Source organism: Cervus elaphus, chromosome 27, assembly GCF_910594005.1.
Source record: "Cervus elaphus chromosome 27, mCerEla1.1, whole genome shotgun sequence".
Classification (NCBI taxonomy): domain Eukaryota; kingdom Metazoa; phylum Chordata; class Mammalia; order Artiodactyla; family Cervidae; genus Cervus; species Cervus elaphus.
In genome coordinates, this window is record NC_057841.1 from 5,505,681 (window position 1) to 5,524,515 (window position 18,835).

At 52.8% G+C, this 18,835-nt stretch overlaps 1 protein-coding gene across 1 annotated transcript in view; it reads left to right on the plus strand.

Annotated features, from left to right (window-relative positions):
* The first annotated feature begins 825 nt into the window (after positions 1–825).
* Positions 826–18,835, plus strand: part of PARD6G (par-6 family cell polarity regulator gamma) — a 75,028-nt gene continuing 57,018 nt past the window's right edge. The window contains exon 1 of the mRNA XM_043889047.1: positions 826–1,058. Within this exon, the coding sequence (XP_043744982.1) occupies positions 987–1,058 (72 nt within the window). The 5' untranslated portion in view covers positions 826–986. The remainder of the gene's footprint in view (positions 1,059–18,835) is intronic.

Sequence of the window (18,835 nt, forward strand, 5' to 3'; positions counted from 1 at the left end):
CCTCCTTGCAGAACCTCTGCCCAAACCGTCTACCACCTGGCAGCTCTAACGGACAAGTGGACCCAAGGGGGTCAGGCCTCCATGAGTCCGGTATCACCCAAGACAACGTTAAAAATCAGCCAAAACAGACCCCTTTCCTGGACGACAGGAGAATGCTAACAAAATCTTGGCGGAAGCGAGCAAGGGAGAAAAAGTGTGGGCGCCGAGGTGGGAATGGGGCGTCCCGGGCGGGTCAACCGGGCTTCTCTCCCAGGCTCTTGATTTTGCGGACGGGAGTGAGCACCCACCGGGGAGAGGCGTCCTCGGGGGCGGGCCCGTGGGCGGGGCTCGGGGAGGGGACTAGCGGCGACTTCTCCGGGGGCGGGCCGACGAGCCCTGGGTGGGGCGTCTGGTGAGTCCTTGGGACGGGGGGCGGGTCCTCTGGACTCGGAGGGTGGGTCCTCAGGGCGGGAGGCTGGGCCTTGAGGCTCGTGGGGCTGGTCCCCGGGATGCGAGCCGGGTTTTCTCGGCGCCGGGCCGGTCCTCGGGGAACCGGATTGGCGGCTGGTCTACGGGGCGCCGAGCGGGACGTGGGCCCTTGGGGCTCGTGGGGCGGGTCCTCCGGGCTCCGGGCGGGTCCTCGGGGGACCGGTGCTCTGGGCCCGGGGCGGGGACTGGCGGCGGGTATTCTGGGCGCTGGGCAGGGATTGGTGGTGGATCCTCCGGGCTCGGGGCGGGACGTGGGTTCTAGGGTATCGGGGGGCGGGTCCTTGGGGCGGCGCGCGCCGCCGTACCCCGCTCCTCCCGCGCGCGGCCCCTGGAGTGCCCAAGGCGCGCGGCCAGCCCTGCTCGGGCCGCTGCACTCGAGCTGCCCCGCGGCCGAGCGAGCGCGGGCCGGGGCCGGGGCCGGGGCCGGGGCCGCGGCGGCGGGTGGCGCACCCAGGGTCCTTCTGCAGTCCCCATAGCGAAGAGCGAGGGCGAAGCCGAGGCTAAGCGGGGCCGGAACCATGAACCGGAGTTTCCACAAGTCTCAGACCCTGCGCTTCTACGACTGCAGCGCGGTGGAAGTCAAGAGCAAGGTGAGATGGGGGCCGGCAGTCTGCGCACACCACCCCCCCGCCCCACTAATGAATGGGCACCCCGAAGGGGACTGGGCGGCGCGAGAGGGGCCGGCGCCGGCCACAACTTTGGAGCGCGGCGCGTCCGTGAGATGCGCCGGGGTCCCGCAGTCCTTCCCGCCCCTGCGCGCGCACAAAGCCCGGCAGCCCGGTAAGGTTCGGCTGGAGCCTCGGCGTTCGGAGGGCCGCGCGGCCGCCGGACCCTTCGCGAGAGTGGCTCTTTTGTTCCACAAGCCGGCGGCGATCCGGCGCACCGCGCGGTGGAGGGGCGATGTTTCCGGGGCGACCCGGGGGCTGAACGGATTCAGGGCCCTGGAGGGGCCTTGGGGGCCCGGGCCGGGGGAGGGCCCTGGCTGCGCCGCCTCCTACGCAGCGGAGGAGCCTCGGAACCGGCGAGGGGGAGACAGGCAGCGGGTCCTCGATCCCCGGACCGGACCCCCGGTCCCCAGCACGGCCCTGCGTACCAGCCCCCTCAGCCTCCCGACGCGCCCAGGCCCAGATTCCCCGGGCGCGCCGGACCGGCGGCCCCTCCCGCTGCCCGCGCCCCGGCCCAAGCGTGCCCAAACTTGCGGGTGGCTGTGCGCGTTTGGATAATTGGCTGATAGGATCTGGCGCTTCTGCCCGTTGCGGGGGCGGCACCTTCGCGGCAGAAGCTTTTGTCTGCTAGGGTCTCAGGGGTGGACCTTGCCGCAGAGGAAGAGCAGCAGTTGTTCAGGGTCCTGGAGGAGGGGCCCTCGGGCTTACTGCTGCCTGAGATGCGGCTTTCGCCCTTTCTCTGCGCTCCCCCAGCCTGGCTTGGTCAGGCAAGGAGGAGAACCTGAGTGGTGGCAGAGGGGCCAGACCCGAGGGTGGGCTCTGACCTCCACCTCTGTGCACACACTTGGTCGCCGGCGTGTGTGCTGTCTGGTTAGTCTCTGGGAAGACTAACCCGGTGGCCTCTGTCTGGGCTGCCCGTACCGGTCAAGGTGGGGTCCTTTGGCGTAGGATTTCCAGGGCTTCCTCCGAGGATGGGGGTTCTCTGCGGGAACATATTGTTGGGCAGTCTATTTATGAAGCCTCGTATCTAATTAGCTCCAATGCTAATTCTGTGACCCTGGCCCAGCACTCATCCCTTTTTAGCCCCAGAACGCCCCACACCCCCAAATCAAAAGTGACTGCTGTGAGTTGTGTGGGGGGAGGAACCGACAAGCCTGAGTGGGAGCACCAAATAACTGACGTTTCTTCAACTCAGTGGGAATGTGTCTTCTTAGAACTCATTGTCCCTTGACAATAGCCACTGAGCACCCATGGTGTTTCGCTTTAACTATTTGTTTTGAGGTCATCCTAGATTAACAGGCAGTTGTGAGAAGAACACAGAGACTTCCCCACAGGTACCGTCTTCTATCACAGTGTCACACCCAGGACCTGCGGTGTTTTCAGGTCACAGTTTGTCATGCATGCATTCCTGAGGCCCAGCAGTCTCCAGGAGGACCACTTCCATCGTGAGGGGACCTCCTGGCGGCCTTTCACCCTTGCAAGGTGGCTGTTTGGTTGTAAGTGATGAACAGCACAGGCTGTTCACGAATCTCACTGGCCGAATTCCCTGGGCTCCGCAGCCATGGTGGCCGGCATCTGCCTGATCAGATGCAACTCTGGAGGGCTAGCCCTGGAGGAAATGCCCTCACCAGCCTCTATCCTGTAGTCCTGCACTCTGGACACTGTGGACCCCGAGGCCTGTAGAGTATGAGTCTGCCTTTGTGTCTCCTGGGGAACTAGAAGCCGTAGGTGTTCTGGTGGCCCAGTGGGTTACCTCAGGCTGCCCCTCCTCCTTGACCCCCAGTGAAGAAGGAGGGCTGCCCCATGGCCTGAGCCTGGGTTCAAGTTCAGATGCAGTAACTGCTCCGCCAGGGGTGAGTGGCAGAGGGGGGAAGTTTTGGTTGAATTTGGGGACAGTCCTGGAGGCCCACACCAGGCTGGGCCCTGCTGGGCTGGCTGGTTATACACACACCACCACCGCCCCAGACCCTTTAGGATAAGGTGGCTTGTCTTACTGTTTGTCCAGTGGGGCCACATGGCTCCCCGTTCTGTACCACTCTTTCACCCACTCACAGGGTCCATCTCTGCAGGGAGCCTTATTCCAGCTGCTCTTGTCAAAATATGGGAGGCAAACCATTATGACAGTGAAGTCTTTATCCAATCTAAATGGTTCACCGTAACACCTGGGTTTGCATATGGAGAAAATCGTGCCAAAATCCAGCCAGTTCTACCACCAACCTTGTGAGCTTTCAGGCAAGTCATTTAACTTTTCTGAGCCTTAGCTATTTCATCTGTACAATGGTCATTGAACCTATTCTGGTAGCCCGACAGGATCAAATGAGGCAATGAATGGGAAAGCACCTCTAAACTGCAGAGCACCCACAGTTGTAAGAGCTAGGCACTGCAGATCAGGACTCTGGCATTTTAGGATATCGGGTCTGAAAATTGTCTCTGATCCTCTCAGAATTGTTGGTGTTAGCCCTCTGCCACAGCTGGTCAATTCCCAAAGCCTTGAGACAGAGAAACTGTCTGGACCTGGTGGCTCTCCCCCATCAGGTAGCCCCTAACTCTACCCAGCATTTATCTCAAATACTTGTGATTTGTTTGTTCCTCTCCCAACCAGCTGCATGCACTTCTGACTCCCCAGTTCTGGTAACGGGGCTGCCATTTCACACTCAATCTGACTTTTTCCTCTCTTCCCAGAAGACCTGCAGTGGGAAGGGGCTATGCAGATGTCTGGGGAGAATGTCTCAGGCCAAGGGGAACAGTCTTGGCCCTTCAAAGGTATAGCAGGAAGTCCAGTGCTGGAGAGGAGTCTACAGGGGCCAAGTAGTTGGAGTTGACGGGCTGTGTGAGGGGAAGACAGAAGGCCACACAGGGCCATTGTGAACTCTGTAGTGGCTTTCACTATATGACTGTCTCATCAGCCCCACCAGTATCTGCATACACCTGAAAAGTCTAAAGGAACGCAGCTTCCCCATCTCCACAGTGCACTCTACACTGCGCTCACCCCCCCCCCCCCCCGCCGCCTTAAGTGAGGTCCATGGTGTCCCAGCTTCCTTAGCCGGCAGGTCTCTTCCATCTTCTCTTTGGCCTCTGGGGCCCTGGTTATATGGCTTCCTGCACCTGAAGTGTTTTCTCGAAGAATAAGCGCTATCCTGACATTCCTCCTGCCAAGCCATCTGACGTCTTTGCAGGCCAAGCATTCTCCACCCCGCGCCCCTTCCCCATGTTTCTCTCGTTTTGTGGCCTTGGTACTGATGACGGGGGCCCAGGGCTATGTGACACACCCGTGCCCTCTGGTGTCCATTGTGTGGGGCGAGAATAACACCACTAAAGGTTTTAATCCAGTTTTGGCTGCTTGGTTTAGATACTGAAAAGTGAAAGTCGCTCAGTCTGACTCTGAGACCCCATGGACTATACAGTCCATGGAATTCTCCAGGCCAGAATACTGGAGTGGGTAGCCTTTCCCTTCTCCAGGGGATCTTCCCAACCCAGGGATTGAACCCAGATCTCCTGCATTGCAAGCAGATTCTTTACCAGCTGAACCGCAAGGGAAGCCCAAGAATACTGGAGTGGGTAGCCTATCCCTTTTCCAGCATATCTTCCCAACCCAGGAATTGTACTGGAGTCTCTTGCATTGCAGGCAGATTCTTTAACCAACCAAACTATCAGGGAAGCCCAACTGCTGGAGGCTTTTCTGGATTCTAAACAAATACACTATCATTGTAGAAAATGTAGAAACGACAACAGGCACAAAGCGGAGGTAATTCTCACATTCCAAGTGTGGTCGCATGTCCTTCTGACCCTTTATGTGCATCTGTACATGCAGATGTCTTCGTTTGACAGAATCAGGGTCATGTTTTATAGGTATATTTTTCTGTAGCCTTCAACTTTCCACTTTCAACTTAACAGTGAAGTGTTTTGTTTTATGTCATTAATATTTTCAGAAGACATATTTTTGAAATGACTACATAGTATTCCATCTTATATGTGAACAATAATTAACCTAACCAATATCCTATTTGGGTTATTTTCCATTTTTTTAGAGTAAACAATGTTGTGAATAACAACTTTGCATTTGAATGTTTGTATAAACAGTACATATAGAATATATATCATATAAAGTATATAAAGCATCTCAGGGATTGAAGAAGGAAATGGCAACCCACTCCAGTACTCTTGCCTGGAAAATCCCACGGACAGAGGAGTCTGGTGGGTTACAGTCCATGGGGTCACAAAGAGTCGGACGCGACTGAGCACACTGAGTTTATAAAGATATTGATTCTCTTACTTCACTGCAGGACTTTTATTGTTTCTTTAGGATAGATTCTTAGAAATGAAATTACTAAGTGAAAAATATGCAAATTTTTAAGACTTTGAATACATATTGCTGAATTTTCTTCCAAAAAGTCTCTTCTATAAACGTATACACCCTGCTTCATGTCTATCCCCTCCCTCCCTCCCTCTGGTATAGCCTCCAGTACTGGGTATTTTCTTATTCTTTCCAAATTAGATAAGTGAAACACTACCCCACTGTTTTAATTTGTAGTCTTGGGTTATTGGTGAATAGAAAATTCTTATGTGTGTTAGATATCTCTGTGTCTATTTTTAGCTGCCATATTCTTTCCTGCATTCTTTTGTCAGTGATCTTATTCTTCATTGAGTTATGGACCTGCTCATCCACGGGAGATTTTCCAGTCAGTGCAGATGCTGCTAGGTGTCAGTGTCCCCAGTGGTCCCAGATTTTGTCTCTACCTGGCCATGCCTTTCCATCTGGGGGCTGGAGTGGGGGCCATTCCCTCCCCACTCGATGGTTGGGCACTTGCCTCCTGTGGGCCAGTTGAGAACCGCCTGACATGGTTTGACTCACCTCTGTGTGCGGCTACACCCTTTTAAGATTCTGGTTTTGTTGTATCGTGCACGTCTGTGTTTAAACAGGTTCGGTGACTTGATTTGGGAAGTTGAGTCCAGAGGAGACTGTCATCAGAGACCCAGGTGGGGAGTGTCATCTGGTGGGCATGGACGGTGGTGCTGCCCACACCCTGTGAGCAGCAGAAAGCCCCTGTGGACCTTCCTGGGGGCACCCAGTTAGCAGAGGTTCCAGCCCTTTCCTGGGACTCATGACATTTCAAATAGAGGGGTCTTCCAATTTTAGGGCAGGGAAGGCATGTCAGGGATTTGGAGATGCAACCATTCAAGTTGCTTTGAGGAGTCAGAAGGTTAGGTTCAGGGTTAGGGTTAGGGCTACTGTTTGTGAATCAGCAGAAAGAGCGGCATCTTGCCCCTTTCCCACAGAGGGGCCTCCTGGACTTTTAGAGGCAAGCAAGGAGGGAGCCCAGAGTGACATCAGAGCATTGCTGAAACAGACCTCGGGGGCCAGGGAGCTGCAGCACGGGTAGAGTCCAGTGGGCTGCTTACCTGCTTACTGCTCCCCACCTCCTCTCTCAGGTTTCTCCTACTGTGATCCTGAGGAGCAACGAGAGGTGCTGTACACCTTCCAAGCCCCAGTACATACCCTGCAACCCCCCTCTGAGGCGCCCCTGAACACAGGGTCCAGGTTGGACACTGCCCTCTGTGAACAGATTGCCTCCAGACGTATTTCTTTATATATATATATATACAGGCTTCCCAGTTGGCACTAGTGGTAAAGAACCACCTGCCAGTGCCTGATACATCAGAGACATGGGTTCGATCCCTGGGCTGGGAAGATCTTCTGATGGAGGGCATGGCAACGCACCCCAGTATTCTTGCCTGGAGAATCCCATAGACAGAGAAGCCTGGCAGGCTATATAGTCCATAGGGTCGCAAAGAGTTGGACATGACTGCTTGGTTTAGATACTGTTTATATATATAAACATACATATATATGTTTTTTAATTTTCCTGCACCAGGTGTTAGTTGCACTGTGAAAGATCTTTTAGTTGTAACATGTGGGATCTAGTTCCCTAATCAAGGATTGAACCCGGGCCCCCTCCATTGGAAGCATGGAGTCTTAGCCACTGGACCATGAGAGAAGTCCCAGAAGCATTAAAATAAGTTTAACCACATATATATATATTCATAAATACATTTTAGTTGCAAATAATAATTCATTACCCTCCATCACAACCTTGCCAGATAGGTTCTGTTATCACCCCCATTATACCCTGAAAAGTCCGGGGGGTTCCACTCAGCTGGCCCAGGTCAGAGAACTCAGGCAGTTGGGCTCCAGACTCCAGTCTCTACCATGCGCTGTCTGTGGCCCTAGTGAAGGAGAATTCCTGCCCCGCCTCCTCTGACAAGCCCTCAAGTCCGGTCCAGATACTGACACAGGTATTCCTACATAGAATGAGACAGACCCCTCGGGCTCTCTGGATCCAAAGTTTGAAAGGGTTTGGACTAGTGCTCTGAGGAAGGAAGTTCTATTTTGCTTCCATCCCTGCAGCAGGTTTTAGCTGTGTGACCTCAAGGGAAGTACACTCTTCAGTAGTTATTCTTAAAAGTCTACCATCCATTCGTATATTCATTTTACTGAGCACCTACTGTGTGCGAGCCATGGGGTTCATGCTGGGATACAAAGGTAACCAAGGTAGCCACTATTCTCAGCTTAAAAGTGAATGGCCCAACGAAGGTCCAGCCGTGTGTGGGCAGACTGGAGTGGGTGGGTGTGGGCGTCCTTTATCCTGATGCCCAAAGTATCGCCAGAGCCACAGGGTTGCAGCTGGAGGCTGAGGTCTCCGGTCCGCCTGCCGCCCGCCTGCACAGCAGGAGCAGGCGTGGTGCTCAGGCCTCCAGGAGCTGCTCTCAGCTTCTTTGGAACCAGCGGCAGCGGTGCCTGCGTGGGACACCTGGAGCTGAGGCAGAGCGCCCTCTCCCCTCCTTGCTTCCAGGAGCAGCTGGGCTCCGGTCTCCAGTTTTCCTCACCCGGGGACTCGAGTTCTCTCCCAGCCCTGCATTTCTCAGTAGTATGCTCCAAGGAAAGATTCAGCATCTAAAGTGACCAGCAGGGCTTTGCATGCAGTAAGTGCCCAGTAAATGTCACTCGAGTTAAATTCAGATGAGGAACAATGGGTTTTCCAGATAGCTACTAGTGCAGGAGATAATGAAGAACAGGGAACTCTGGTGTGCTGCAGCCCATGGGGCCTCAAAGAGTTGGACATGACTTAGAGACTGAACAGCAATGGCTAGTTCAGCAGTGGTCTTTTACGGTACTTTAGAAAGGAACTGCTTTTTGAAGAAGGTGACCAAAGCGGGATTCACTAACTGACTTAGCCCCAGGGCATCTCTGAGAGGGCTCAGGGGCCTTGTCCCCTCCCCACTAGTGCCATGGAGGGAAGGAAAAGAAGCGGTACAAGATGAGCTAAACAAAAAAGAGGAGCTTTGGAAGTCCAAAGGAAGCTGATTTAAAAGTCCACGTTGCGGGCTTCCTTGGTGACTCAGGCAGAAAAGAATCTGCCTGCCAATGCAGGAGACACAAGTTCGATCCCTGGTCCAGGGAGATCCCACAGGCCAGAGAAACTAAGCCCATGTGCCACAACTACCGAGCCTGCGCTCTAGAGCCTGGGAGCCGCAACCAGAGAAGCCCCTGCAGTGAGCAGCCCGCGCCCCACAACTGGAGTAGCCCCTGCTCACCGCAACTAGAGAGAGCTCACGCAGAAATGAAGACCCAGCACAGCCAATTAAATAGATAAAATTATTTTTTTTTAAAGCCCACGTTGATAGTGTTGCCTTATTTCCTTAGTTCTAGACTCTAGGCTGACAGCTTCAGGGGCTCAGGGCACCTCCTCAGAGCCAGCCCCACACATCTCCCTGCGCGGTGCTCACACCCCTTCCCTGGAGACAGCACCAGCCTCCCCTGGCTCCTCCAGAGCCGCCAAGCTGCCCTGTTACCCACAGGATGGGGTGGGGCAGGACTGGGCACTCACTGTTACAGCCGGGGCATCAGTGACCTTTGAAACCTCCTCTCCCCATCCCCTCGTTCAGTGCTCCTCTGGTTCCTGGGCTCTGGGAGGTGTGTCCCACACCCCACCATCCAGCTCTCTGACTTCCAAAGGCTGTGCTCCTCTGGGGCTCTGTGAAGGTGCTTGTTGGCAGAGAAGACAAGGGAATGGCTCCTTTCACCATCCCCAGCCAGAGCATCTACTCTATATTTTGGGGAAAGTGTGTAGCATTTTACTTGAGGAAAGTAAAAAAAAAAAAAAAAATGTTGCTGCTTAAAGAGTTTGAAAACCACCTGGACCCTTCTGCACTGCCCATCCCTGTTAATTCTTCATTTGTCGGCCTCCCCAGGTCCACAGGCCACCCTTCTGCACCTGATCCTCTCCTGCATTTCAGTTCAGTTCATTCAGTTGCTCAGTTGTGTCTGACTCTTTGCGACCCCATGGACTGCAGCACGCCAGACCTCCCTGTCCATCGCCAACTCCCAGAGTTTACCCAAACTCATGTCCATTGAGTCAGTGATGCCATCCAACCATCTCATCCTCTGTCATCCCCTTCTCCTCCTGCCTTCAATCTTTCCCAGCATCAGGGTCTTTTCAAATGAGTCAGCTCTTCACATCAGGTGGCCAAAGTATTGGAGTTTCAGCTTCAACATCAGTCCTTCCAATGAACACCCAGGACTGACCTCCTTTAGGATAGACTGGTTGGATCTCCTTGCAGTCCAAGGAACTCTCAAGAGTCTTCTCCAACACCACGGTTCAAAAGCATCAATTCTTTGGCGCTCAGCTTTCTTTATAGTCCAACTCTCACATGCATACAAGACTACTGGAAAAACCATAGCCTTGACTAGATGGACCTTTGTTGGCAAAGTAATGTCTCTGCTTTTTAATATGCTGTCTAGGTTGGTCATAACTTTCCTTCCAAGGAGTAAGCGTCTTTTAATTTCATGGCTGCAGTCACCATCTGCAGTGATTTTGGAGCCCAAAGAAATAAAGTCAGCCACTGTTTCCACTGTTTCTCCATCTATTTGCCATGAAGTGATGGCTAATAGAGTTTTGCCAAGAGAACACACTGGTCATATCAAACATCCTCTTTCAACAACACAAGAGAAGACTCTACACATGGACATCACCAGATGGTCAACACCGAAATCAGATTGATTATATTCTTTGCAGCCAAAGATGGAGAAGCTCTATACAGTCAGCAAAAACAAGACCGGGAGCTGACTGTGGCTCAGATCATGAACTCCTTATTGCCAAATTCAGACTTAAATTGAAGAAAGTAGGGAAAACCACTCGACCATTCAGGTATGACCTAAATCAAATCCCTTATGACTATACAGTGGAAGTGAGAAATAGATTTAAGGGACTAGATCTGATAGAATGCCTGATGAACTATGGACGGAGGTTTGTGACATTGTACAGGAGACAGGGATTAAGACCATCCCCAAGAAAAAGATCCTCTCCTGCACTTGCCCAGAAAGCTCTGCTGTGCCTCGAGGCTGAAACTGCTGCCTTTCAGGGACCTGCTCACATGTGAAACCAGAGTCATTCCTGTGTGGAGTTCAGTGTGCATGGCAGCGTGTGTGTGTGTGTGTGTGTGTCAGTCGTGTCCAACTCTTTGCAACCCTATGGGCTGTAGCTCACTCACCAGGCTCCTCTGTCCATGGGATTCTCCAGGCAAGATACTGGAGCGGGTAGCCATTTCCTTCACCAGGGGGTCTTCCTAACCCAAGGATCAAACCCTGGTCTTCTACATTGCAGATGTATTATTTACCATCTGAGCCACCAGGGAAGCTATGCATGACAGTAAAACACACTAATCTCAGGTGGGCAACCTGATGAAATTTTACGTTTGCACACCTGGTGAACACTGTGCACATCACAGTAAGTGTGCAACATTCCAGTGTTTGAGAAGGTCCCTCCATGTCAGCACCCACCCCCAGTGTAACCACCATCAGGGCTCTGCAACCAGTGAGCGTGCTTAGACTCAATGTCACAGTGCACTCTGTGTCCAGAGGGTCCACCCATGTGTGTGCATCCAGAGATCAGTTTTTTTTAATGGATTCAGAGTATTCCTTATGCATCTGTCTGTATGGATGGAGATTCAGGGACCCAAAGCCTCCTGTGAGCTCCTCTTCAACACACTTGTGGATTCCACTAGCGGTTCTCGATGCTGCTGTGAGCTAGCTGGGCGTAGCCCTGGTCAGCCTCCTCCCAGCCCAGTGTGCTGCCCCGGAGCCCTGTACAGACCCCAGCCCTGGACTTGAGTGGACCGGGGTGGAGCAGCTGCTGTCGGAGGTTTGAGGGTTCAGGAGTTCCTGAAGGCCTCAAACCACAGCTTATTAATTACTTGTCGATTAATAAATCAAAACAAATCAAGGATTTGTTTACAGAATTGAAAGGCTTTCCTAGCCCTTCCTTTAATTCTGCACTTTGACTCACAGCTTTCATGTCATCCTGTGCATTCTGTCACCCTCTGCAGCCTTCCTGGGGGCCAGGTGTCATGCGAGGGGCTGAGACACCAGGTGAGCAGGGACGAGGGCAGCATGGGCCTTTTGAAAGTTGTCTGAGTTTCACGTATGGAATGAAGACCCCACAGCAGCCTTGATGGTGGTGGGCTGTGGGGCCACGCGTTTCAGGTGGCCTTCACTTGGGGTTTGCCTGTGTCGTCCTGCAGCTTCCCACTCGCACACCTGAGGGTGTTGGTGAGTCACATCCTTTGCCTTTGGGAATTTGTTTGCTCCTCCTAAAAGTCCTGCCTAGTGATCGGGTATGTTTATTTTCCGCTTCATCACGTCAGTGTGTCTGTCGAAAGCTGGACTGTATGTCCATCGGTCTGCAGAGCGTATCTCCCTGTGCCTTTGCTTCTGAGACAGGACACAGGGGACTGATCCACAGGCCCAGAAAGCCCCCTCAGACAGCCTGTCCTGGGAGGTGTGCTGTTGTGCATGGGCCCTGGGTAGGGGCCATGGAAGAGAACCACGCGGGCCGCTAAGGCTGTCGTCTTTACACGGTCGGCTGTGCTAGAGGAACTGGGAGACTAAAGCACTGTTCATATCCTGTTTTCCGTGGCTTGGGGGCTAAGCCACTGGCTCCCCGCCCACACGTCGTGACCTTGCTTCCCTCGCCAGTCTGGAATAATACCAGGGTGTTGCTATGGGACAAAACAAATGCTCTGCCTGTAGCGTGGCCCCTCTCGTGGAGGAGGAGCCCCTGGCTCTGGCAGCAGCTGCAGGGATGAGCAGGGCCCCCAGCCTTCACAGGAGCTCGCTCCTTTTGCCTGGCAGGTGATGCCGAGGCTCCAGGGGTCGGGATGCTCTTGTGAGAAATGGTGTGTTGGGGCAGCTGTGCTCCACCCTCAGGAGGGGAGCTGCCCTGGAGCACTTTGTTCACCTGGAGCTGGAGTCACTGCACTCTCCCACCCCAAACTGGGAACAGCTTCCCAGGAATGTGACCCACTACTCGCCAGTGGTGAGCTGAGGGTCCAGGAGGGGCTGGGGAGGGAGGGAGAACGACACGCAAGCATCCACACCAGGTGGACGTTGTCTGTCTCCTCACAATGCCTCTGCTCTGCCCACCCGGCCACAGCCATTCATCGGAGGAGGGACAGCACTGGCCCTGGAGAGTAAGCCAACGTGCACTGTTAAGGTTGCCCTGTGGTTCTTCCTGGAGGGAATTCTGGGGGACCACAGTCTCTGGGCTCCCTCCCTGCCCCAGGAGCTTGGTCCAGCCTGGTGGGAGCAGTTGCCACCCGGTCACATCACCTGAGTCCTTTTCTTGGCTCATGGTTATAACGTCCTTTCTTAGAGCATCAGCTCTGTGCCAGCCCTTCTACTGGGCACTCAGCTCAGGTGCTTCCATGATGCTCGTGACACCATACCTGTGGGCTGCAGAGAGGATGATCTGGGGTCTGGACCAGGCTGCTAACTCGCCCCAAACAAGGCTCCAGTAACCTTCCATTGCTCTGCCATCCTGCTTCTCACCTAGTTCTCGTTATCCCCTGATTCCACCTCGTGGAAAACGGACACCACCTACCTGGTCCGGACTGATCTGCAGCCACAGCATGTATCGCTCTTCCTCCCTCCCCAGCCCCTCCAGGACACCGGCTCAGGGCTGCACTGCCTCTTGAGTATCCCTCCCACATCCTGGGAATCCCCTTCTCCGAGGCCGCCCCATGCGCTTTGGCCTGTGTGCAGTCTGCTGGGGGCAGAAGGGGTGCTGTAGGCAGAGCCCCCCTCTGCAGCTGTGCTCAGAGTATCAGCGATGACCGAGCAGAGGCCCCTTGGGCTGCAAGGGGGGGTGGGCAGCATCTGCTCTGCTCAGCTCAGCTCTGAGTCCCCATCCAGAGATTGGGGTTAAGGTCATGCCCCTGAGCACCACTTTTCTCTCACAGAGTAATAAAAAAGTGGTTTCCTTGTGAAAAAAAAACCCTGAAAAATAACTGCCAGTGATGGAAGGGACAGGGCCTAAAAAAGTCATGACTCGTATTCAGAAATTAGGAAGGTGGCTTAATTGAAGAGGGGCGTGCTCCTATCGGGGCACGCTTCCTGCTGTCTTTTATAAGCCACACGGGCAGAGGTCTCCCTGTGGGTGCTTGCAAGTCTGGGGTTCGCGAAGGGCTCAGGCAGCCCTGGGAGCCTCGCGTGCCCTGTGCGCCTTCTCCATGTGCACTTGGCCAAGAAGAGCAAAAGCTCTGGGACAGGGTGACTGAATGCAAGCTGCTGTTCGATGGACTCTCACTCGGAACAGGACACGGATTTGACTCAGGACTCACAACAGCCTTCTGGGGAATATACTGTGTCCTTCTTTTACAAAGCAGGAAATATGCTTGGAGAAGTTTAAATGATCCAGAGTCACCAGCCAGTTCAAGGTGAGTCAGAAGTTTGAACCTAGGTCTCCATCCGGGGCCTTGCCTCTTGCTACCTCTGCCTTCTGTCTGCTAAGGCACCACTGACCCAGGCAGCGTCCCCCTCAGCCCATCCCTTCCCTGGACACTGCCTCTTTTCCAGGCGCTTTTCCTGAGCTCAGGTCCAGATGTGGCCTTGCTTCCCTACTCAGGCTGGGGCTCCAGGAATGCCTGAGTGCATTTCTGTTCCAGGAAAGTGCTATGAAGAAGAGACAGATGAGCAGCCTGGCACTGACCTGCACACTCTGGCCCAGGTGGACTCTCCAGCCCACCAGCTCCACCTCAACAGCAGGGTCTCCCTGCACCTTTACCTCAGCTTCTAGAGCAGCTGGTTCTGGTCTGTGCTCTTCCGCCCACCATGTGTGTTAAGTCACTTCAGCTGTATCCAATTCTTTGTAATTCTGTAGACTGTAACCCACCAGGCTCCTCTGTCCATGGAATTCTCCAGGCAGGAATACTGGAGTGGGTTGCCATGCCCTCCTCAAGGGGATCTTGAGTAACATTGAGTTACTTTTCTTATTGGTAAGTTTGTAAGAGAATACCAGGTATTAATTTAATACTGAATATTTCCCAGTTCAAGTGAACCTGAAATTCATTTAACTTCTCTTGTATTTAGAATTGTTTGATTTGTAAGTACTTACTTTACTTCAAGCCAATTAAATAGAGCTCATTTACAAATTAACCATAGTAATATTATCCAAAGACATATACTGAGACATACATATATCCAGACAGACACGAGAGACTTAGCTTCATTTTCTAAACTTAGTCATGAATCAGATATCACAATGTAAAATTCACGACTTTATAAATAACAGTTGAAATAAATAAAAATTTTAAAGGCTTCTTCTGCCCCCCACGCCCCCCTTTGTCCATGCTGTCAGCTGGTCTGGGTGTTGTCCCTTCCCACATGGGGCGTCCCTGTCCCATGCAATTCTCACACCCACCATTGGTGCTTGTTAGATCTTGTCTAGATCCTCTCCTGTATTAGCCTCAGTTCCTTTCTGTGCTAGTAGCCTTGTGCTTGTGCACAGTTGTTGAACCTTCTGGGTCTCAGCTTCCTGGTCTGTAAAGTAGGAACAGCGACACCTCTGGGGTGCTGTGAGGAGAGCTCGGCCCGGACCACACCTTCTCTCCCACCATGGAAATCCCTGCCAGGTCGGGACCACAGCCGTGTCCCGAGACCTCTCTGCTCCCTTCTCGGCCCTGCCCCACTCCTACATTCAGCAGTCCTGGATCCACAGGTGCAGATCACACTTGTGACTGTGTGGAGCACACGCAGGGCTCACACAGCCCCCGGCTGCTTGGCAGCCTCATGCAGGAGCCGCTGCTTGTCTGAGCAGTTCCGCAGGTGCTGACGGCTACGCCATCACTGCTCTGGATTGAGGTGGGTGGACGGGGCACAGCAAGGGGCCAGGCTTGGCTGTCCGCTCCACCCCATCTGACTCACAGCTCTGTGGCCTGATTTTAAACTGTCCCGACGTGTCCGCCCCAGAGGTCACCCCCCGGCAGGTCCCACGCTCTGACAGATGCCTCCTGAGGTTGGCAGCCTGTGCTGCCTGATCGTCCCATAAACGGCCGTCTCTCCGTGGTTTTCTACACGGCATGCATGTGTGCGCATGCTCCTTGGCCCTGTCCTGAAGTGTCCCTGACTTGTTCGTGCTCCTTCACAGTTGGATGTGTGGTGTCGATTGTGACTCCAGGAACCACCCCGATGAAGAGCAAGCAGGACGTGAGGCATCACAGCCCACAGGGCTGCCCTGAGGCCTCTGGCACGCAGTGAGGTCCTGCCCCCCAGGTCCCGGGCCATGGTGTGGGGTGCACTCTGGCCCTCTCTTCATCTGATTACTACTTTCCTCATACACTCAGTTTAAACCAGAGCCTACGTCTGTCATACAGCGTCTTTGTGTACTTTTCTCAGTTTGTCCTTACACATTTGCACATGCGATTACTGTTCAACATCTCAACACTGGGCTCTCAAACAAACTGTCAGCCTCGTGAAGACACTCAACACTAGCCCAGGGCCATACTGGGCATTCAGTGCAATCTTAATGAATGAATGAATGGGTACTAAAAACTAGCCCATAACAGTAACTAGCAAGATGCTTACTGGGGTGTTCATGACACAACTTTTTAGACTTTAGTATGCACCTGAGTCCCTGGGGATCTTGTTAGACTGCCGATTCTGAGTCCCTAGGCCTGAGGCCTATGGTCATGCATCTCCAGCAGGTTCCAGGTGTTGCTGGCGTTGCTGGTTCAAGGAACACACCTTAAGCAGGAGCTGGAATGTGGCGCAGGCAGGAGTCCAGGCCTGGGGCTGGGCCTTGCTCCTTTGTTCTGTGTTCAGCCCAATACAATATTTTTTGATCTGATTGGGTCACATTGTAAACTTACCCTTGGGTTGTGTTTTCTCTCCATATTGTAAAGGCTTCCTTGAGTCCTTCAACCTTTTCTAATACAGCACTTCTGTTGGCTTCGTCCTGGGAGCATGCTTCATGTTTGATGAGCTTTTACAGTTTCCACTTTTCACCTTTGTGCATATTTTGATGATGATTTTCCATCAGAATCTACCTGTGCTTCTGATGTTCTGTGATTGCTTTCGCCTGAGAGGCCTGGGGTGGAGCCTTGGTATGGATGGGGCTTCGGGGTGGGGCCGCGGTGGGCGGGGCCTCGTGTGGGGGCGGGGCCTCTGCTGCAGGGTCCGGAGTGCTGGGCTGGGTTTCTATCTGCAGTGAGGAGCTTGGAAAGATGAGTAATGTGTGGCCTTCCTTTTAACTCCGCGTTGTAAGACAGATTTTTAATTACAAGGGGTCGTTGGTCTGTGAAAGAACACAGTAGCTCCCTTGATGCCCTGAGTATGTTCACGATAAACACAGCATTTCACAACAGGAGAACAAGCCGAGGAATCCTGGGTGCTACAGCCCAAGGCCCCTGCCAGGGAGCAGTCGGTGGGTATTGGAATGTCTAGGATCCTCCTTGGTCCCTCAAGACTGGGGCAGTTTCAGGATCACTGGAAGCCTCTAGCCCTGAAGGATTTTCCAAGGAAAGTACTGCTGTCATAGTAACAAGATGTCCCTGTGGGCACTTACAAGACAGGAGCCAGACGACTCGACCTTTCTCGTGTTCAGGAGCACCTGCAAGTTCAAGACACCGACCTACCTCATAGGGCTGTAAGCATCCAGCAAAAGAATGTTTTTCAAGTATAACAGATAAGTGAAAAAAATCAGAGTAGACCAGTGTGGACAGCGTGCTGCTTGTCAGAGAAAAGGGAAAGTGGATACAGGCCACAGATACTCCTCTCACGTGCACGAGATGCCTTTTGAAGGAACAGAGGACTGAAATCATTGGTTCCTGTGGAGACTGTTCACTGAATACCTTTTGAATTTTGAGCTGTGTGGTTCTATTCCATTCACACCATAAAGAAAAATATACCAGGCTCTGTGATCGTAATTTTTCTTTTAAAAGAAAAAAAAAGCATGTTGGAGAAAGTTGAGGACTGTCCTCTCCCCCACGCAGAGCTCTCAGTCACTGGGCCTGCCCAGGTGGGACTGGGACGGCTGCAGGACAGTGAGCCCTGGGTGCCCAGGGCTCCTCAGTGTCACAGCAGACGCTGGACCTTGATTTCCTTCCTTCTTTTCTGTCCATCATGAATCTTGCTGTGTTCTCCAGAGTGACTGTGTTCACCAGCACATGTAATCAGCTCTGTGGACTGCCTCCAAGGTGAAGATTACCGTGAGCTGTACGCAGGAGGGAAAAGAATGTTGTTGTGTTTTTTTAAGAGTATTTTAAGGAAATGATGAAGGAGGATAGAAATTCAGAGTTGCAGACATTTGTCCTTAAAGTTCAGTTCCCCCTTTTTATGAAAACCAACCCGAAAGGGGAGGTGAGCTGGGGGTTGGGGGTCGTTGAGTCAGATGTGGTGGCAGAGAGTGACCAGAAACATCTCTGGATATCAGTCACCGGTATCGGGGATTGAGAAGTAGGCAGCTTGAAAGCTACAAGAATGCAGTGTGCTACCTGCGCCCAAAGAGCTGTCAAAGCCACAGCCCCATGTGCACCGTCACCTCTCACACCTCTGCCCAGGGATGCAAACAGTGGCCCTGGGGCCACCACACGGGGTCAGGTGTAGGAGCCCTCCCCAGACAGAAAGACAACAGCATGAAGGCCCAAGGTGAGAGGACAATACCATTTATAATTCCCTTCCCCTCCTTTGATGTTAGATCAGCAGGAGGGTGCTTTACTCAGACTAGGTTTCTTTGGGAATGGTGTTCTGGTATTAAGCCAGAGGTGCATCTTAATCGTCAAAAACATGCTAGAGTTTTTAAGTGAAAGTAGCTAAGTGACTTCAAGATGAAACCTGGGGACCATGATTTCAGTTGTAAAAAGAATGAGCTTTTTGGTTGGTTTGAAGTGGCAGTAGCTTAGGGCTGCAGATGGAACATAGGACCAGAGTCAGGAGATGGGGTCTGTTTCCAACCTGGAATCCAGCAGCTCAATGGCTCTGGGCAGATGTCTCTCCAAGCCCCTCATCATAGGAGTTCTGAAGTGCACTTCTAGGGGGAACTTATGGTTTAGTTGTGGGCATGAAGACAGCCAGTAAGACTTGCAGTGCACACCAAATGAGCCTGGCATGTGCTGAACTAAATATGTTTCCATACAAAAGGGATTTGTTTAAACACATGGATAACTGTAGAGAGAACTCCTCAGGTCTCAAGAAAAAGAAAATTTTACATTTTTAACCTGGAAAGTAAGAGATAATTATGGTAGTGGTAATGAATGAACCATAGAGTGATGTGACTTTGGATGATGAAAATACATTTGTATTGTCAGAGACTTGTGGCTCCAAAAGCATCATTCATAAAAAGTTTTAGCTTCTGCATTGGACAAGAGGGCCT